At 32.9% G+C, this 21,331-nt stretch overlaps 1 protein-coding gene across 1 annotated transcript in view; it reads right to left on the bottom strand.

The window, feature by feature from the left end:
• NAALADL2 (N-acetylated alpha-linked acidic dipeptidase like 2) overlaps nucleotides 1–21,331 on the bottom strand; it is a gene marked incomplete at its 5' end in the record, with an annotated part of 857,615 nt that overhangs the window by 166,024 nt on the left and 670,260 nt on the right. Inside the window, one exon of the mRNA XM_034988848.1 lies at nucleotides 5,585–5,680. Coding sequence (XP_034844739.1) covers nucleotides 5,585–5,680 — 96 coding nt within the window. The remainder of the gene's footprint in view (nucleotides 1–5,584; nucleotides 5,681–21,331) is intronic.

Genomic DNA, 21,331 nt, shown 5'->3' with positions numbered 1-21,331 from the left:
AAAGATATAAAAAAAATACAGGATGTTACATCAGTTAAAAGTAGACCAGGGGTGCCTGGGTGGCTCAGTCGGTTAATCATCTGCCTTTGGCTCAGGTCATGATCTCAGGGTCCCAGGATCAAGCCCCTTGTCAGCCTCCCTGCTCAGCCAGGAGTCTGCTTCTCCCCTGCCTCTGCCCTCCCCCCACCTCCACCGTCTGTGCTTGCTCTCTCTCTCTCAAAATAAAAAAATAAAATCTTTAAAAAAAAGTAGGCCAAAGAAATGGTTAACAAGTCATGTGAACTCTTTATGGATAATGGCAAAGAACTGAGGATCAGGCATAGATGAAGAGAAAAAAGAATTCTCAAATTCCAAATAAGTGGTTCAGAAGTTACAGTGGATGACCAGTTGATTGGGTAAATATATTTTTTTTCTGAATTTTTAAATATTGTTGTAAAATACACATAACATGAAGTTTACCGTCAACCATTTTTAAGTGTATAGTTCAGTGGTATGAAATACATTGATAATCTGTAAACAGGACCAATATCATCTCTATAACTCTTATACCTTGGGTAACTTACAAGATGTAAAACTGAAACTCTATACCCACTAAACAAAAATTCCCCATTCCAACCCCAATCTCCATTGTATTTTCTTTCTCCTTGGTCTCGATTATTTTAAGTACATCATATATATGGAATCATATAGTATTTGTCATTTTGTGATTGGCTTATTTCACTTAGCATGATGTCCTCAAATTTCATCCACACTGTAGCCCATGTCAGGATTTCCTTCATTTTTAAGGCTGAACGATATTCCACTGTATATATATACCCCATTTTACTTATCCATTTATCTATCTATGGTCACTTGGGATGTTTCCACATTTTAGCTACTGGGAATAATGCTGTTATCAACATGGATGTACAAATATGTTTCCAAGACTCCACTTTGAATTCTGTGGGGTATATACCCAGAAGTGGAATTGGTAGATCATGTGATAATTCTATTTTTAATTTTTTGAGGAACTGCCATTGTTTTCCACGACAATTGTACCATTTTATATTCCCACAGTGCGCAAGGGTTTCAATTTCTCCACATCCTTGTCAACACTTGTTATCTTCTGTTTTTTGTTTTGTTTTGTTTTGTTTTTAATAGTAACCATCTCGATGGTGTGAGGTTGTGGGAGGATATGCTTTTGAACGCTTCCTCTTTCTTATAATGTATCTTTTCCTGTGGAGCCCATAAACCATTCTGCCCTGGGTCTTTTATCCTCTCCCTGTCACTCTTGCTTCTCTGCATGAATATTGTCAGGGTAACATCATCTGCACTATTGGTAATGATGAAAATGTTCTATAATCTGTGCTATCCCATGCAGTAGCCCCTGCCCATATGTGGTTACTAACCATGAGAATTGTGGCTAATGATATTGAGGAAGTTAAATTCTAGTTCTATTTAATTTATTTTTTTAGTTTAAGCCACATGTGACAAGTGGTTATTACATCAGCTAATGCATTGGATTCTATTTCTTCCTGAGCTCCAACCTCATGTATCCAACTGCTCCTATGACATATTTGTCTAGATGTGCTAAGTATCCAAAATTACACATGTCCAAGGTTAGACTCTATCACTTTCTTCAGCCCAACACCTAATTTGGTTAATTCAATAATATCAACTTTGCCCAAAGTGGAGCTATTCAAATTGTCCTTTACTCTTCACTCTGCTTCATACCCTATATCCAGTATATCATATATCCTGTTGTTGAAACCTAAAAATGTCTCTTAAATCTGTCTTTTGTTATTCAAAATACATATCATCATTTCTCACCCAATACCACCAACAGCCTGCTTTTTAAAGAACTGTCAAGGGAAGCTCATTGACATTAAGATAAAGTTAATATTTCTTAAATTCTTCAAATGTCACCTTTCTGGTGTATTCTTCAAATCTCTGAGTCAGAAGCATGAACTCCATCATCTTTATTCTCATAACTTGTTTATATCACTATCAACTCTTTGAGTATGTTATATTAGAATGATTTCCTTACCTGTTTACTCCCTTGGACCCATTCTCACGTATTGTTTTTATATTTCAAGTGTTTTGCTTCATCCTTGGCTTATAATAGGCTACTAGAATACTTAGATTACTAATAACAATTTATGAGCTATATGTTGAAGATTTAGAAGCATAACTAGACAATTCCTAGGTAGATAAGGAGAAATAAGCCTATTTCAAAACATAAATCCATGGAGATTTTTATTCACTTATTAAAGGATTAAGCAGCTAAGATTTATATTGGTATTTCATGCATGTGTAGTCTTTGGAGAAATTAGTTTTGCCTCTTTAATAATAAAAAAATGCTATTTTTAAAGGTAATTATAGAAGATAAGAAAACATCTTCAACATCGATGCAGTATGTGTTGCCCTTTGGCAACTTTATATGGTACCACATGACTGTCATTGAAGCAATGATGAATTACACCTTTTAGCATCAATATTGAGCCTCATTCATTACTTTCTTAGGTTCCATGCTTTATATCAAAAAGACAAAAGCCAGGATAAATTCATACTTTGTAAAAAAAATATTTTTAAAGAACTGCAGGACAGCATTGGAGAGCTACATACTAGGACTCATAGCTCCTATCCCATGTATGAGTGCAGTTTCTTTATTTTCATTTTTTTAATTCAGAAAAAAAACACCGTTGATAAATTCTTAACATTTTAATGCTTGGAAACTAATTTACTTTTACATAAATCATATTTGGATCTATAACAAAGGTCCAGAAATACAAGGTTACTCACTTGTAAAGGATAATAGATTACATTACATGATCATTTGTATTAGATGTATATGCTTCTTATATTTATTTAATTAGGTTAAATAAATATGTGATGTGTTATAATGCTGTGTATTGAATTCAAACTTTTATTGGGAGAAATAACTAGAATCTTCAATATTTCAATTAATACAGATTTTTAAAAATGTTTTATAATTGGTGTAATATCAGTAATTGTGTTTTATCATTTTCCAAAGCATTTCTCTTACTTCACATCAGGTTTTCAGAATTCACAGTGACAGAATTTATACCAAACTGGATCTTTTTATTCAAAGTCCATTGCTATTTATATAATATCACACTGCTCTGTGAAACATGAGTGTACTAAATACATGACACACTATGATAATACCACTACTATTCTTACTGAAACATGCTTATCAGCATTTAATTAAGCAGTTTAATCATATGCTTTCATATCTAACTTCTTTTTTTCTTTAAAGTGAAAACTAAATTCAGAAAATGCAGGTAAGAGTCTATCTGAAGACATCAGTACTCATATTTTTTAATGTGTTAATAATTATACTTCAATTACATCCATATTGCATTTCTAGTGAAAATGTATACATCATCTTTCAGTCTCACTAGTGAGGAAAGCCATTACTAGTGTCCTCCTTTTTGGTATAGAAAATAAAATACAGTTTTACTTAATAAAATAACAAGTTGGTAGCCAAGGTTGTAAAATCTACACTCCATATTTCCTAGTCATGTGCCTAGTCACCTCCACCATATTTATATTTTTATTTTGTTGTTGATCAATGAAAATTTGACCTTAAAGTATTTATTAAAGTATTTATTAAGTACTTCTTTTCATGATTCCCCAGTTTCTCCTATTGGTACACTAAGATTGAACTTCTGAAGCACAATTTCTTTCCCCGGCCTATATCTCCAACATGAGGTGTTACCATAGGTAAACATGATGATTGGGGAAAGAGTACCAACATTAGATAAATATATTTGGTCATAAAAAGTGTCAGAAGTCACTTACTTTGGCACTTAGGCATGTTTTATTTCTTCATAGACAGAATTTTTTCTAACATCCATTTAATGGGCTAATATCTGCTTACATATGAAATAAATTTGAAAATAAATATAGACCCTGTGGTAATATCTGTGCACAAATTTGTGTATTCTCTCAAACAGTCTCTGATTTTCTGTGTTTCACACTAAGTACTGACCTCATATATATGTTCAGGTTATGTTTCATGTTCCCCTACTTCCTTCTTGCCCCCATCCCTGCTTCCCAACATGTTCTTAGGAGTTGTGGTGTGTCCAAGACATCATGCAGCAAGAATCAGTGTGTGTTTACACCTCTCGTTATACACCTGATATCAATAGGGTCTCAAATTATTCATTCTACAAAAATCAATGAATTCTCTGATCCAGAGGAAAGCAGAAAAAAAATGGAGAAAATATTACTATTCCATTGCCCTAAAATCCTCTAATGCTTCACTTAAAAATAAGTAAATAAACCTAGATTTTAAGTATTCAGAATATTTGAATGAATGCACACACATGCACACAAAATCGCTTTCATCTAAACGTATGCAGATGCATATACTCATTTAAATAGGTATATAGATATATATAGATATCTATTTTTACCTATCAATCTATCATCTCTACAATAATTAAGAATATAGTTAATATTTTGAATACTAAGGAACTATTATTTGGGGGCCACTTCTCTGTTGCTATATCCAAATAAAAATGGATATAAAGGATGGGTACATTAGAAACTAAATTAAGGAAGTGAAATAAATTACAAAGCAAAGAGGTATAAATGTAGTTAAGATTCAGATATTTTGAGCTTAGGAAAATTTTAAGTAAAATGTGGTCCAAACTCCTCTATTTCAAAAGTTCAGAAAAAATACATTCACAGTTTAAAAAAAAAAAAAGTTAGGGTAGACCTAGAATCCTAGTCTGTATTCTGAGTTCATTCTATTGCCACTTATTGACTTCAGTTCATTATATCACATTTCCTCTTTCTGAAGGAGAAAAATAGCCTTGTAAAATTTCACTAAGAAGATTTAAGAATGATTCAATCTTTCAACTAAGCATATATAAATATGTATTATTTTAAATGTGCTGAAATGTCAATATTCTCTATAAACTCTACCCCCAAAGGGAGGTTATGACAGGTTAAACAAATAGTTGGTAAATGTAAAAATTCGTATGATGTCATATGATGTCAGAACATTAAATTTATTTACTCTATACTGTACAATTTAATTTTCTCCATATTATAAGTGCACAGCTAAGAGTTTTAAGTAAAAATATAGGAATGACCATCACAGTGTAAAAACATTTATTATAAATGCAGTCTTTTTATTTCTTTTAAGGAGCCATTTTTCTTTTACTACAACTAAAAAGTACCACCACAAACAACCAAGTATCTTAAATATTGAAACAAAACATTGAAGATACATAAATTCAAAGATGCATTTTATACTGCCCTTAATCAAAGGGTGTACTTGAGAGTATACTACAAATCTACTTCCAGATGAAGGAAAAAAAAAAAACCTAATTGTTTTATTAAGGATTGATTTTGAATACAAATCATGCTATTGCTTTGTATGATCTTGATTAAGTAGTATATCATCCTTACTCCTTAGTAAAGTAATGGGAGGTACTTAAAATCTTTTCAAGTATTTATTATAAATGAAAATATACAATTTCTCTTGATTGGTTATTTTCCTTTTCTCCATCTGCCAACAAAAAACCCCCAAAACTTTCCCAACTTGCTCATGAATGCAGTTATCGCCTACCTTGGTAATGGTTTCATGAAGGTTGAAAAAAGGATCCATTTCTTCAATTTTTGTTGCACGTTTAGGGAAAAGTGCCTCAGAGAGAAAACTTGGACCCTGCAGAAAATCAGAAAAGAAACATTTAAAACTCTTCATTGATTTTGTTTTTCAAGTGCTTATTGGATTTTCTTTAAAGATTCAAAAGGACTCTAAATTGCTTTAAGTTTTCTGTTGATTGTTGGCCTTCATTCTGATCTAATTAACCAACTGCAGAACACTTATAAATTAAAATGAGTAGAATTCTATAACTCTTATTTTTATTTACAAAAGAATTTTTTTTTTTTTTATTTAGAGGAGATAATTCTTTGCAGCCCTCCCTTTTCTCAAATGCAGGCTTATATGTAAAGCAAGATATCTTGATGACAAAACCTATAGTGAAACCTCTTCTCTGATTTATATATTAAATTTTACGTTTTAAGGCTGGAAGGATGGAATGTTTTTGATAAACATGACTACCATCTAAAAAAGCCTAGGCAAACGTATGCATGACATTTTAAATATTGCAAAACTCACTTCAAAGCAATAGTAAGATATTTTGGATAGACTGGTCTTATGGCTCCACATGCTTCCAATAAAATGATAGCATGCTGGCTGTATCAGAACCTTGGTGTTTAGATGGTTGAAATCAGAGAAACTTACTTTTTTTAATCAGAAAAACTTTAGTCATTTTGTACTTCCAGGTTAAACAAATTTCAGGGTGTAAGAAGACACAGGATGCTGACAATGTTATCATCTACTATGGTCTAAATATTCATGCTCATCTAAAATTCCTGTATTGAAATCCTAATGTCCAAAGTAATCATATTAGGAGGTGGGGCCTTTGGGAGGTGATTAGGTCGTGAGAGATTCATCCTTGTAATTGGGATTAGTGCCCTTATAAAAGAGGCCTCACAGAACTCCCCAGCACCCTCCTTTATGTGAAGACACAACAAGAAGTTTGCAATCATGGAAACGAGTCCTCACTCCATCATGTTGGCACCCTGATCTTGGACTTCCTACCTCCAGAACTGTGAGAAATTATATTCTGTTGCTTTTTATGCCACTCAGTCTGTGATACTTTGTTGCAGTAGTCCAAAAGGACTAAGACACTATCCAAAATAATAATCTTGCAGTTATCAACATTCTTAACATCCCATGAAATGATTATTACTTACCATATAAATATAGCTTTTACTTGAAAACCTGAAGTAACTAGGATTTGTCTAGAAAATAGAAGAATTGGGACAGGATATGTACATATGTAGACTATTGAATGATAGATAATCTTTCTGAAGGGTATTGTAGGGAAGAAAGAGACAACCAAATCTAACCAGCAATGACTACAACAGGGTAACAAATTTAAACTGAATTCTATTAGAATTATTTAATAAAGCTATTTATTAGAGCAATCCAGCAGTAGCAGAGACTACTTTGGGATATATCAATGATGAGAAAGAAAGTTAGGATGATGTAGTTGATGGACTCTGAAGTCATACAGATGAGGACTAAAACCAACATATTAGCAATTCCCTAGAAGTTAAACAATGCTGTAATCAGGCATACTCTTCATCCCCTATTTTGAACAATACTGTGATCAAACAAAAGTAATTTAGCTGTTTTCTCCAGTATATACCCACTTTTGGATAATAAAATTGTGAATCAAACAGCTTATCTATTGAGACAAACAGCTTATTTATAACTTATTTATAACTGTTTTATGTTCCTCTCCTCATTTTGCCCTCCAATCTAAAACTAATCAGTCAGAAACTCTGCCCAATTCCAACCAGTATTCCACTTTTTAAGGCTTAACATAAAACCACACAACCAGGCTAAAATATCATAAGTATCCTTCCTTAATTTCCCCATTTGGAGAGTCTACTAAGACTCAGTGTTATGGGTTGAATAATTCATATATTGAAGTTCTAACCTTCAATATCTCAGAATCTGATCTTATTTGGAAATAGATCATTGCAGATGTAGCTACCTAATCTAGAATGAGGTGATACTGAAATGGAGTGGGTCCCTAATACAATATGACTAGTGTCCTTCCAGAAGGAGAAAATTTGGAGACAGATGTGCACACAGGGAGAAAACCATGTGAACATGAGGGCAGAAATTGGAGTGATGAGTCTACAAGCCAAGGAACTCCAAAGATTGCCAGAAAACCACCAGAAGCTAGGCAAGAGGCTTGGGACAGATTTTTTGGTCACACATCCCAGGACACCACCTCTGATACCACACTGAACAATAGATGTCTGCATACTCCATCTATGGTGCTTTGTTATGGCAGCCCTAGGAAACTAAAACACTTAGTCAGGATGCTATTCTTCCTCACTGCAGTAGGTCTCATAAACTTAATTGTGTTTATCAATAGGCTTTTTGGACGCATTTGGGGCAGTCAACATAGAAATACATTAAAATTTTGTTTTTGCCACTTAATAATTATGTCATCTTAAATACCTTAATCTCCAAAGGATTAGTTAACACTTCTAAAAAACTTAAATAGCATCTACTTCACAGAGATGTTGTGAACTGTCGAATGCCTGCCAGACCAGAGATACTACATCAATGACATTGATGATGAGGCTAATAGCAATAAATCTCATAATGATGCTGGTAAGAGTGGTGGTGATGTGGTGGTAATTACAGTAGGATGCTGAACTAAAGGAAATCCAAAGACCGCTCTATGATCCTATGAAAGACAGGGCATAGTTTGCATTTAGATATGTTTGTTTTTCTAAAGAGAGATATTTTTTAATCAACTTTAGTAAAAAAATGGCATGAATAATTTGCAGCATTCATTTTCATTTAATAATTTAAGCTTGAAGTCCTTAAAAAGTGTGTTTCATGAGTGGTTTTAAATGAACTTTTTGACATAATTTTATCTTATTAGTTTACTCAGCAAAACGAAACTTCATAAATAGTGCAAAGGTAAAATATCAGCCCACCTCAAACTGAATAATCCCATGGAAGATAAATAGGGAGTTATAATTAATGAGGTTTTTATTGAACTTTCAATTATTTAGTAGCAGTACATGTTAATTTAAATTATCCATATGAGCCTTATCCTCCAATGTAATCCCTTTCTTTCTCTTATTCCTTCACCTCTCTTACCATACCATTCTTTGTTTCTGCTGCCTCGTTTATTTATTTAAAAAACACTCATGTGACCCTTCTACATGCCATTTACTAGACGAAGTGCAGGACACGATCCTTAATCTCATGGAGTTTAATCTAATGGGATTTGAGCACACAATACATCAAATATCACTGTCTTTTAAAATATTAAGACACTACCATTCTTTACGTGTGTGTATATACACCCACGTGTGTGTATATATACATATATATGTATATATATAACATTATCACTCATAGCCAGGTATTTATATATCCTGACATAAAAATAATGAAAAGATTAAAAGAATGATATATGCTTTGTGAAAGTTTTCTACTACTATTACATTAACTCTGAGTGATGGCTGTTTAATAATGGCCCCATCTGTAGATGAAGAGGGAAGTTAAGTACCATTAACCATTTAGAAAGGACTTTTGTTTAGAACAATTATTGATAGCTTAAAATAAAAGAGTAAATCAAGATATGTGAAAAACTTAACATTATATGTCTGCCACCTGGAGATCATAATAAACATATTATAGAAGAAGGGATATTGATAAGAAAAATCTATCTAGGATATGGTGTAAAATTCCATTTTTCTCCCCAGTCACTAACGTACTTGTCCTTTCTGTAACATTTCACCATATTTAGGACACCTTCTTTCTTTCAACTCTTTTGTCTAATGTCACTGATTTGATCCTGCTGGTTCTCTATTTGTATATTATTCTCTACCTGAACTGGATTTCTTTTTTTTTTTTTTTAATCTTACTATCATTTTTAGGTGGTCTACTCTGTCTTCTCTTTTTCACCAGCTAAGTGGTTTTATCTACTTTTCTGGCTTCAACTACCATCTTCAAAATGGTAATTTCCAAATCTTTATCTCCATACTTGATCCCTGTTTTTAGTTCATTGTTTTTATTTGTTTATGAGATCCTTCAGATGTATCAACTTATGTTCCAAATCATGATCATGTGTTTCCCCAATTATTGCCTTCATTTCTTATCTTGGATGATAGCGTCATATCTATATTTTGCCTATATTTATATATATTTTTTGAAATTTTATGCCATTCTTGGCTCCAATGTCTCTCACCCTTTGTACCACAGAACAGCATTAGCCAATTCCCTTCTAACCTATATATTTAATTTTCTACAAATTTCTATCCATTGCTATAGTCTAGTTATTTATTACTTTTACCCAAACTATGGTCCCTACTGACTATAGACCAAAGCATAAATTCATTAGTATGATATTTCACAAACAAGTCCTACCCTTTTTTTCTTTCACCTTTGAACAATTCTTTCTTTCCCATAGCTACTTCACACCATTTCCATATAACTTCTGTTTATAGCATAGCAAGCTATTCACCAACTGGACCCACACTTACTTTTACTATCTCTGTTCTTATACTTATGCCATTTCCTCATCTGCCTGAAATGTTCTTCCTCCATCTGATTATGAGGCTTCTTTCTACAATTGCTTTCCTGGATCCTCACCAACCCATCAGAGTTCATTGTGCTCTTGTCAGTGTTTTCATATCACTTTATACTTACTTTTCCTCATCATTCATTACATTGTGTTTTTGTTATATTTCTGTTTACTATACTCTGAGTCTTTTAAGACTTGGGAACCCTTTTGTATTAAAACAGTAAAAAATGCCAGACAACCTTGAGTAAGTCATTAATTTCTCAATCTTACTATCATCAAACCATAAGGCTGAAAAATGTAAACATGCTGGTACTTCTCAGAGAGCTCATGTCAAAATTAAGCAAAGGAACAAAGCATATGAATGTGCTCAGGAAGGAGGAAAGGACTACATTAAAACTGGGTGGTGTCTGATTTTTATCACATTTGTCAGGAATTGCTTTTTTTATGTAAGCAAAAGTGAGTTTTGAAATTTAAATTACTATAAATATGTGCTTGTGTATGGACCTGCTAGTGAAATTTCTCTTTTAAAATCTACAACTACTAAGGTTTGAAAACCATTTCTGTAGGTGACAGTAAGTCCTTAGAGGGTTTTGAATAGAGCAAGTGATATTTTCAAGCGTGTGTTGAGGATGGCAGACACTGACTTATATGTGGGGGATAAATTTTAAAAAGATATGATGGGAAATAGGGAGTTTACACAGAAGGCTATTGCAGTACTACAGTGAGAAAATGTGAGACTAAACCAGGACAGTAGTAGTAGAAATAGAGAGGAGGGGATCAGTTTAATAAATGTTTAAGATAAAATGTTTAAGATAAAGTGTTTGGTAATTTATTGGGTGTGGCAGTCTTAAAAAGGAGTCAAGATCGCAAGTATTCCTAGATTTGATAAAATAAGTGGAGACATATTTCATTAACTTAGAAAATATAGAAACACATGAAGATTTAGGATAAAAGAAATTAAATTTTAAACTTTTGAAGTAAGTCATCCATATAAGCTTATTCCAGAAGATGAGTGACTATATTGTTCAAGACCTGGGGCACCTGGGTGGCTCAGTCGTTAAGCGTCTGCCTTCGGCTCAGGTCATGATCCTAGGGTCCTGGGATCGAGCCCCGCATCAGGCTCCCTGCTCAGCGGGAAGCCTGCTTCCCCCTCTCCCTCTCCCCCCGCTTGTGTTCCCTCTCTTGCTGTGTCTCTCTGTCAAATAAATAAATAAAATCTTAAAAAAAAAAAAAGACCTGTTTGGCTCATGACCAAATTCTAAACTAGAATAAAAATAATCTGAGAAGCATGCACATAATAATCAAAATGTGAAGAAGACCATATGTAGTCTTAGAAGTATAGTGAGTATAGGCCAGATCTCTGAGAAATTGCAAGATCTCTGAATGGCACCTATATCTAAGGAAAAATAAAAACAAAATCCTTGAAAACATTTTAGATGGAATAATCAGAGAAAGTAAACAGTAGCATATGAGTTTGATTTTATGGAGTCAAAAGGGTAGAGGATGTCTGGCAATGAATAATCAATGCTTCAAAGGAAGTAAAGAAATACAATAAGATGAAAATTATCCATTGGAAGTAGCATTTCAAAGACTCCTGGTGTCTTTTGTCAGAGGGGTTTCTATGGATTAGTGAGCACAGGAGACAATGCAATCAGTTGAGGAGTAAATGTGAGAAGTGAAGTATTATGAACTACCTTAATCTCTCTAGAAATTCATATTAGGTTGAAAAGTTAAGAAACAGTTATCATTACCTAAAGAGAGTAAAAGGATCAAGGAAAAGTTTATTTGTTGTGTTTTAGACAGGATCAATGTGGACTTACTTTTAATGTGAGAGAAAGCACCCAGAAGATAAAAAGATATTTAAAAAAACAGGGAAATCTTAGGGAAATAAATAGACCATAGTCTTAAAGGGAAGGAATTAAAAGCTCAGAAAATTTACCCAGAAAACTGACTTGTACCTAGAGGAGCCACTGGAGAGAAAGGTGTTGAAATGAGGGTAGGATATAAATATGGTGGAAGACAGCGTTAGTACATATACAAGGTAAAGAAAACACTCAAAGGTTATATTTAATTCATTTCTAGACTACATTGAGTTGACTAAACTTTAAGTTACTACCATACCAAAATATACCCTTTGCATTTTTTTTGAGAAATAATAATTTAAAATATTTAGTTCATGTAAGTGTAATGGCTATTGATCTAGACAAAAACATTCTGCACATCTTTTCTGTGTAGTTGGTACTTAATGAGCATGACTTGGATGAATACAATAATATTTAATCTACATACATAACCTTAAGGTGGAAACTATGATGACCCTCTCCCTACAAATGGGGAATTGAGAACCAATGAGTTCCACACATTAGCTCAAGGTCATACCATAAGTTAAGTGGGAAGGCCTGGATTCAAATCCAGATTTTTCTGATTCCCAGCCCACACTTTCATTCCTATGCCATACCTACTCCTTACTGCCCAAATTCCCCATAGCCGAAGATTTTAGTTTTTTGAATTTAAGTGGAAAAGGATTTCCCCCACCTCTTGTTCCAGTTCCCCCCAAGACTTACTCTACTCTACATAAGCAGCATAAATGCTATGCACAGTTAAAGGATATAATCAAAGACTCCCTGCTTAGACTAAATACAATTAAATCTAAGAAGTCCCATATGCACTTCTTTCATTGCAATAGTCTCCTCTCTGCAATAAGAGAATATACACTCAATACTTAAATTTAATATATGAAATTAAAACACTTGCAGGCTTTGAATGGCACTGACATTCATAATGTGCTGGGCTGAGAGAAAAGGTAATTACAGCCATAATTTTTGAAACATAACCTTCTCATTACTATTCAAAGTAAAACAGACCTGAGATAATGTGGAGTTTAAACAGAAGTGTAACAATCCAAAGGTCAAATGTGGAACAATATTAGGACATTATTTCCTGAATTCACCCATTTTTTTTATTTCAATTGTTTTTTCAAGTTCTAGGAAAGTCTATAGCATTGGCTTTATTAAAAATATTGAAAATATTCAAGGTATCTTTATGGTTCTATTCATATTGAGATAGCATCCTAATTTGAGACCTAAATGAACCATTAGAAATATTAATTTAACCCAGATACACAAAGTAAAACATGGAAAATTCAAATGGTTAAATGATTTTCAAAAATTTGCAAAACAGTTCCTGGAAAGCCAATCTAAAAATTGCCTCTGTGTGTGTGTATGTGTGTGCATGTTCTTTAAACATTTTGTCTTTTCCTGTAAAGTTCTTTTAAGAGGGGATAATAATTATAATACAAGTCTTAAAAATGCACATCATTTCAATTAATTTATGATGTATTTTTGATCTTGAAGTTCTCATATGCCAAAAAAATACTTTCATAGGATCCAATCTTCATATTTTATTTTTTTTAAGATTTTATTTATTTATTTGACAGAGAGAGAGAACACAAGCAGGGGGAGCAGCAGGCAGAGGGAGAGGGAGAAGCAGGTTCCCCCAAGGAGCAAGGAGCCCAACATGGGGCTCGATCCCAGGACTCTGGGATCATGACCTGAGCGGAAGGCAGACGCTTAACTGACTGAGCCACCCAGGTGCCCCTAATCTTCATATTTTAGACTTTCATTCAACTAATTTCCTTTATATATCTTGCCTTCTTTCATCTCTAATCATTGAATGTATGCTGATCTTATACACACCATGCATCATTAAATAGTCTGTGGTTATGTTTTGTTTTACATCACACATTCTAGACAGATCAGGAAGCAGGGAAAGCTAAGTTGTAGCAACAAAAAGAAAACAATAAAAGACTCTTAGAGTTGTTCCACAAATTAAGATATTTCCTAATAAATACCTTTAGCTACTAATTTGATGGTAAATAATTAAGATTAATAGATATTGCCAAACCATTAAACTTTCTTAATGAACATTAATTATTCCATATAGTAAAACGAATGAGTAGTGTTTGTGATGTTTCCATAGCTGTGCTGCCCTTAAGAATAAAAGAATAACATCCGACAAAACATGTGCTTTAATGACAGTAGTAACAGTAGTAACAACATTCTTAACATAAATATAATAAATGTACATGCATTAAATAAATAAATATAACTAATTTTAAAATACCAATATTTATTTATTTAGAATAAAATGTATAAATATATTTATATTATATAGAAATATAGAAATTATATTAAATATATCTGTATTATAAATATATTTATATTATATAGAAATTATATAGAAATATATAGAAAAATTTATATTATATAGAAAAATTATATAGAAACTATTTGTATAATATACAATATTTAACACTTGTCTATGGCAAATAAATGATAAAGAATCCTTCTACAGTATAATAAATATAGAATAAATTCATAGAACTAATAAATATTATTGAATGTTTAACAATATTTATTTGAATACTTGATATGTGGTAAGTTGCCTAACTTCTCTGTGCCTCAGCTTTCTCACCTGCAAAATGAATATAACAATCTACTCATAAAATCATAAGGATTAAATGAATTCAGATATATAAAATCCTCAGAATAATTCCTAGAAATGTTAATCCAAGTAGCAACTCTGTCAGAAAGGTATTATTGTCCCCAGTTTGCAGATGAAGGAAACTGAGGTTTATGATGAAGGATGAAGAAATTTGCTAAGGAAACATATTTACTCATTTGCAGGATTTTAGCCCAAACATATGACTCATTCATTCTCATTTAATCCAGTGGTCATTAAATGCCAGTTCATACAATGGTGTTATAGTCCAAGTCCATAACAAAATGAGACAGATCATAATGTTATAGAGTAATTATTTTCATAAAATTAACTATATGTTAATTAAAGAGCTATTTTTAAATAAAATTATGTTCTTTCAACTGTCTTCTGATATTAAAACATTTTTCCTTTTAGGAAATGAATTGAAAGTAGATGACAGTTTTTGGTCTTTGTTTTGTCTTAATGTACTTAACTGGCAAAGTTAAAGTTGGCACTCCATGTCAGTCTCAGCATTCTTTTTTTTTTTTTTTAAGATTTTATTTATTTATTTGACAGAGAGAGAGATAGCTAGAGCAGGAACACAAGCAGGGGGAGTGGGAGAGGCAGGCTTCCTGCCGAGCAGGGAGCCCGATGCGGGACTCGATCCCAGGACCCCAGGATCATGACCTGAGCCGAAGGCAGATGCCCAATGACTGAGCCACCCAGGCGCCCCAGTCTCAGCATTCTTATTTTATGATTCATTTGTCCTCAAAAAAATTTAAAATCTAAGAAGTACTGATTAAATCCTTTAGGTTTTTTCATTATGCCAGATTTAGAGATAAAAATATTTTCAATGCATTTATTCAAATTTTTCATGGTTGTGTACCTTGTGTGAGAACAGAAATTTCAATTTTGGTCAATTGAACCTTATACATGCCTTGCACTTATATCCCTGTATCAAACTATACAATTCTACTACTTCAATAATATACAGCCTAAGAAGCTCAGTAGCCATCTTCATGAATATAAAACAATAAAAATAAACTACTTACCTGAAACACTTCCACACAAGTAATATCTACACAGCAAAATGTGAAAATAATACACATTTTCTGATTGGTAGGAGGTTTAACAGATTTTCAATATATATGCTAAACACTACTTAGCAGAGGGTCATAACAATCCTACCACTGAAATATAATCTGATGATGAAAGATGTCTTGCAATTTAAGCCATTGTTCCTAAATATTTTTAAGCCAAGTACCATTTTAAAATAAATATTAAATGTCTTGGCTATTTTGGAGATTCTGGCATGCCCGCTCTAGGTGGTTGAAGTATTAGGGAGGGATGTGTGATTTTATACTCCCCTTGAGAATCACTTATAAGCCAAAGACCCATATTTATATGTAGATTTCCCCAAAGTAAAGAAAATATCTACATATAGTTATACCTGAAAGTAGAGATTATGACAATCCTTATGTTCTATAATATGCAGTACAAATATTGTATGTAATAGTGAATAATATATAATGCTAATAAGGCACACTGCAAAATACCCTCAATTAATCCTCATAAAATCCACATAAAATAGTAAATACTATGATTACTCTACTCTGTAGATGAAGAAACTGAGGCACAGTGAGTTTAAAAATTGTACCAGAGCAGTAACACTGGGAAATGAACCCAGGCAGTATCTGCGCACTTAATCATTCATTATAAGATATATTGCTTATAAGTTACAATATAGTATAGTATTAACATACATTCTTTAGAGTCTTTGCAGGTGAAAAACACTAAATCCCTGTTCAGCTCATATACATCTCATATATGAATAAAATCTACAACTGTGCCTAATGTTGTAATTTGTGATTTAAAATATTTGCTCCTCTTAACTTCTCTTAGCCTGGGAATTCATATCTTCTTCAGCAATTTTAAATCCACACACTATTCTATCATATTTCAGTTTTTAGAACAGAATATATTAAAATAAAACTCCCCACAATTTTATGGATCCTTATACTGACTGAGTTCGGCAATAGAGATGTTCTCTCCATTTTCCTATGAAGTTTAAATAACCATGAAGTTAAGGAAGCGATGCCATAAACTCAAGTCATTGCATGTTTAGCTGAATGTTCTTTTCAACTTGCCTCCTTTCTTTGGGAGATCAGTGTTCTCTTAAATATCAGATGCAGTAATAGGTGATTTTAAATTATTTCACAGCCAATCAGCTGGAGTCCTGGAGGAGGTTCCCGGAGGAGCCACAGCCGACAAGGGAAAGACACTCATGGGGTCTCAGGGCAGCAGCTGCTTACCAACTTTTCTATCACATTTCAGTTAGAGCTGATTCAGCAGCATCAGTGCATCTTGGCCACACAGGGGGGTGGGAGGCCGCATACCCGGTGGCATCGTAACACGATTAATATTCTATGTATCACTGAGAATACAGCAGGACTTACACAAATAAGTTGCAAGGTGAAAAAAGGAAGAAAAAAACAAAACTGTTACTCTCTGATCTTGGAGGAAAAGAAGTTTTCTCAATAATGAGAAATCCAAACTTTAATACGGTCTTTAGTAAAACCTGGTCTCTCTGGTAAGGTCTCAAGTCAATTTAACAATAGCATTTCTTTGAGGTCAGAGCCTGTTAGCCTTCTGAAAAGCTTTCTGTTGAACAGTCAGTCAGTGCTTTTCTGAGGGCTGTATTTAATCAACTGTGAAAGAAATGAGGGATTTAAAGGTCTTAAAGTTAAGGGCAAAAGAATTTATACATCAGGTTAAGGAGAAACAAATACATTATTCAAATCCTGGGAGAGATGTTCCAGTCCTTCAAAATCCTTTTGCTAGAAATAGGAAGAGATTACCTATATAGTCATGACCTCATGTTCCATAATCTGGGTGAAAACACCCAAGGAAATTAAACCCGGAATATTAGCCATCTGAAATTTTACCATCCATTATATTACTCTTATTATTATTTTAAAACCTTTTTTTTTTTTTTTGTCAAATACTAAGCCCAGTATAGGTAAAATTGTGGAGAAATCAGAAGAGCATAATTCTCAGAAGAGAAGTGATTAATTGTTTAAATCCATGCCAACCCTCCTCCCCATTCCCCGTCTATCCCACCCCATTGACATTTCATTTAACAACATATGAATGACTTTACATTAATACAGTTAGATATCCCTGGGCAAATTACATTTTTCTATACCTGTTACTACTTACTAAAGGCTAAACGAAAGTCTTTATTTCCCTATGTATCACAGGGAGCACAGGTGGATTTAATTTCAGGACTGAAAATTATTTCTGGAATATCTATAGTTTGGAGCAATGTTTTCCTTTAGCTAAATGCATTCATTTAAATCATTCATTCCATTTATTCATTTGGAAATCAATAAAGACACAAAATTAATTCTGCAATTGACTAAAGCAAAAATCCCATTTAATTGAATAAGTAGGTCTTAAAGAAAAGAGCTATTGTAGCCCTGATGGATAAAACATGTATGCTACATTTGTCTCTTGGTAGAAGTCTCTAAAGACTATAGTAAGTTTGACTTCAAAAAATTATCCTACCCCCAACACAGAACAGACTATTTCGTTTATGAATTAAAATATAAAGAAAGAAAATATGCTTTTGATATCTGATAGCATCTTTCCTTAATTTTCATTTGAGAATAATCAGTTATCTTAATTTTCCCTAGTCCTCATTTAAAGACAGTGAAATTAAAAAGACATTGATGTTCTACTTTTCAAACAATGGGTCACTTCTGATTAAACTTCGATTGAACATTAGACATTCAGACTTAAAACAAATTTCCCCCTTTTGCTTTTCAATTTGGACCCAATTTCCTGCTGCCCTCAGGTCACTTGATGGTAATTAATTGATTATGAATCAACTGAAGGTGGATTCAAATTGGAAAAAAAAATAAGAGAGAGAGAAAGAAAACCTGTTTATTTCCTTTAAATTTATGACCAACATTTTATAAATGACTCCATTCTCTCTCAAGTTATACATATATACTCATAATTTAACAAATTTCACATTTATAAAGTATTTTTAGGAAAAGTAGACTGTTCAACTTTTACTTCACTTTAGATTATTATTTGCCTTTTAGGAAAAGTTTTAATCAAATAACCATATCACACTCTACAATTATTAAGTTATTTCATTGTGATTTGCTAGAACAACCAAATCTGAAGGGTCGCAGCAATTCTCACCAATCTCTCAATACAGGCAGCATGGTGCACTAGATTAAGTAGGAATTTTGGGCCTGGGTTTGAATTCTGTCTCTGCTGCCTACTATGGTAACTTCAAACAGGAATTTTAGTTCTCTGACACTGCTTCTTACGTATCTTATTGGAATCTTGATATAATGCACACAGAGTATTAGGATGTATTGTTACTATTATATTCTTATAAATAACATATTTTAAAAATACCTATATTTGTAATAGTTATATATTATTATTTAGTATTATTAAATGAAATAATATAATAAGCAAAACCCTTAAAATGGTAGCTTGCACACAGCAGCTGCTCAAAAATGCTAATGTTTATTATTATTATTTATTATATTAGTGTATGTTATTAAACTTTGTATCCAGTGCATAGTATGACTTTAGATACTTAATACCTGTTTATTTGAACTTAATGTCTTTGCATATTTATCGGAATCATACATGATCAAAAATTCCATGCAAAAAAGAAAAAGGTGGCCTTTTTGTTACTCAAAAATGTCCAGAATATTTTAAAGAATCTTTATAGGATCATTTGGAGACGAAGTATGCAAAATAACTACTACTAATAATTGATTGTAAGACCAGTAATCAAGAAGGCCAAAGCTTAAGATGTTCTGACTAAATTATCACAGCCACCTGTGTGGCCATGGGCAAATGTCTTAGATATTCTTTTATCCTTTCTTCCATCATCTATAACAGTTAAACAAATGTTTATTGAGCTACAGGTTATTGCTTATACATGGGCAAAGAAGAATAAAATACAGTCTTTGAGAAGCAGACAAATAAGAGAAGATACATGGAGGTACAAATACACAAGTGTGTATAAATACGTGTGTGTGTGTATGTTTGTGTATGGAGAAAGAGGAGAAACAATTTACTTAAGCACACAATCTAGAGAGAAGGATGACACACATATATGTGTGTATATGTAACATTAAATTTATGCATATATAGATATGTTATATAAAATATGTATGTTTGTTTATGCATTTATGAAGAAATAAACTTTATTTAAAATAAAGTAAATGATAAAATGGAGGCAGGTACAGGATGCTAATCCCAAATAATGGATTGAAGTTTCAGGGAAGGTATCCTAGGAGAAGTACTCTCTGAGTTTAACCTTCAAAGATAAAATGTAGTCAAGCAGAAGGTTAGCTTATTTCAAACATTAGGGAAAAGCATGCTCAAATGGAGGCAGATGAAGAACTCCTTGCTCCTTAACTGGATACTCTAAAGAGTTTGGTGTTAATTGGCTAAAATGTTTGCTTTGCGCAGTGTGACAAAGTAATGGAAGGTCATTGGGGATCTTAATCTAATGCCAAAGAATTTGGACTTTATTTTAAAGATAATCAGGAGACATCTTTAAGGTTTTAAATGGGGAGTGAGGAAGTTCAATTAGATTATTTCAATGGCTTCTGAGTTCCAACATTCTGTGATTTTATCACAGGTATAGTACTTGAAAGATTTTCTTCAAAATAGTTTGTGAGTTTATAGTTTATAAACTCACTCTAAAAAATATAATAGAAACTCATATATATTCACCACTTTTATGAATTACATAGCCACAGTGTAGTTATAAAATGAAAAATAAGTATTATTTTTTACACCTTTTATGAGTATATGCTGAAAAAGATACTTATTAAACAAAGCAGTTGTAACCATGAAAGATGCCATATTTGATTTAAAAATTGGCAGTGTTTTTATGATTATAGTTCAATAACACAAACTACGGCCAACAGAATAACAAGTCACCCTAGGTCATTTTCTACTAACAAAACTCTCTTCCTATGTTAACCCGATTGCAGTAAATTTTTTGTTTGTTTTGACTGCAGAATTTTGTTTATATAGCTACATTCGGTAATGTCCAAAACATGTAATCCAGCTCAACAATGATTATTTCAGTCCCTTTCCATATAATTACATGACACGCCAGCAGACTGTGCACTGTTTGCAAAACAACTCTCACTTCCCCATTTACTAAGAAAGAGAGAAAGCTGAAAAATATCTGCTTTCCTTGGATGACCTTCTATGTTTTTCTGTTTTTAAATTAAGAAATTTAAGTCACTAACATGGTGAAATGTGTAATAGTAACACCTCAACAAATATACATTTATTAACTTTTAGAAATTATTCTTCAGGTCCCTATCTTAAATTTAGAATTGGTATTTCCAGATTGGAAGAGACAGTAGGAATTAGGTGAACACTTCTTTTGGTACCTGAAGAAACTGGCCTAAAGACGGCGGCTGATTAGAGTCAGTGCTTGTTCTGGTCTCCATGCCGCCATTTCAAACCACCAGGTGACTTTTCTAAAGTGCCCATCAGATCTGCCAGTCATCAGAACACAAAGATGGCTAGCGCTTTGCAACCGAAAGAGCCAAGGGGGAGGGGGGATGTGTACGTGAATCTTCTCTCAGCTATGCTGTACAGCCTCTAGATTTCTGTCTCTTGCTAAGTCCACACATTTCAATGGG

Source organism: Mirounga leonina, unplaced genomic scaffold (genome assembly GCF_011800145.1).
Source record: "Mirounga leonina isolate KUSES-001 unplaced genomic scaffold, KU_Mleo_1.0 Mir_115, whole genome shotgun sequence".
Taxonomy (NCBI): Eukaryota; Metazoa; Chordata; class Mammalia; order Carnivora; family Phocidae; genus Mirounga; species Mirounga leonina.
The sequence above is the reverse complement of the archived record's forward strand: the minus strand, read 5'-3'. Positions and strand labels throughout refer to the sequence as shown.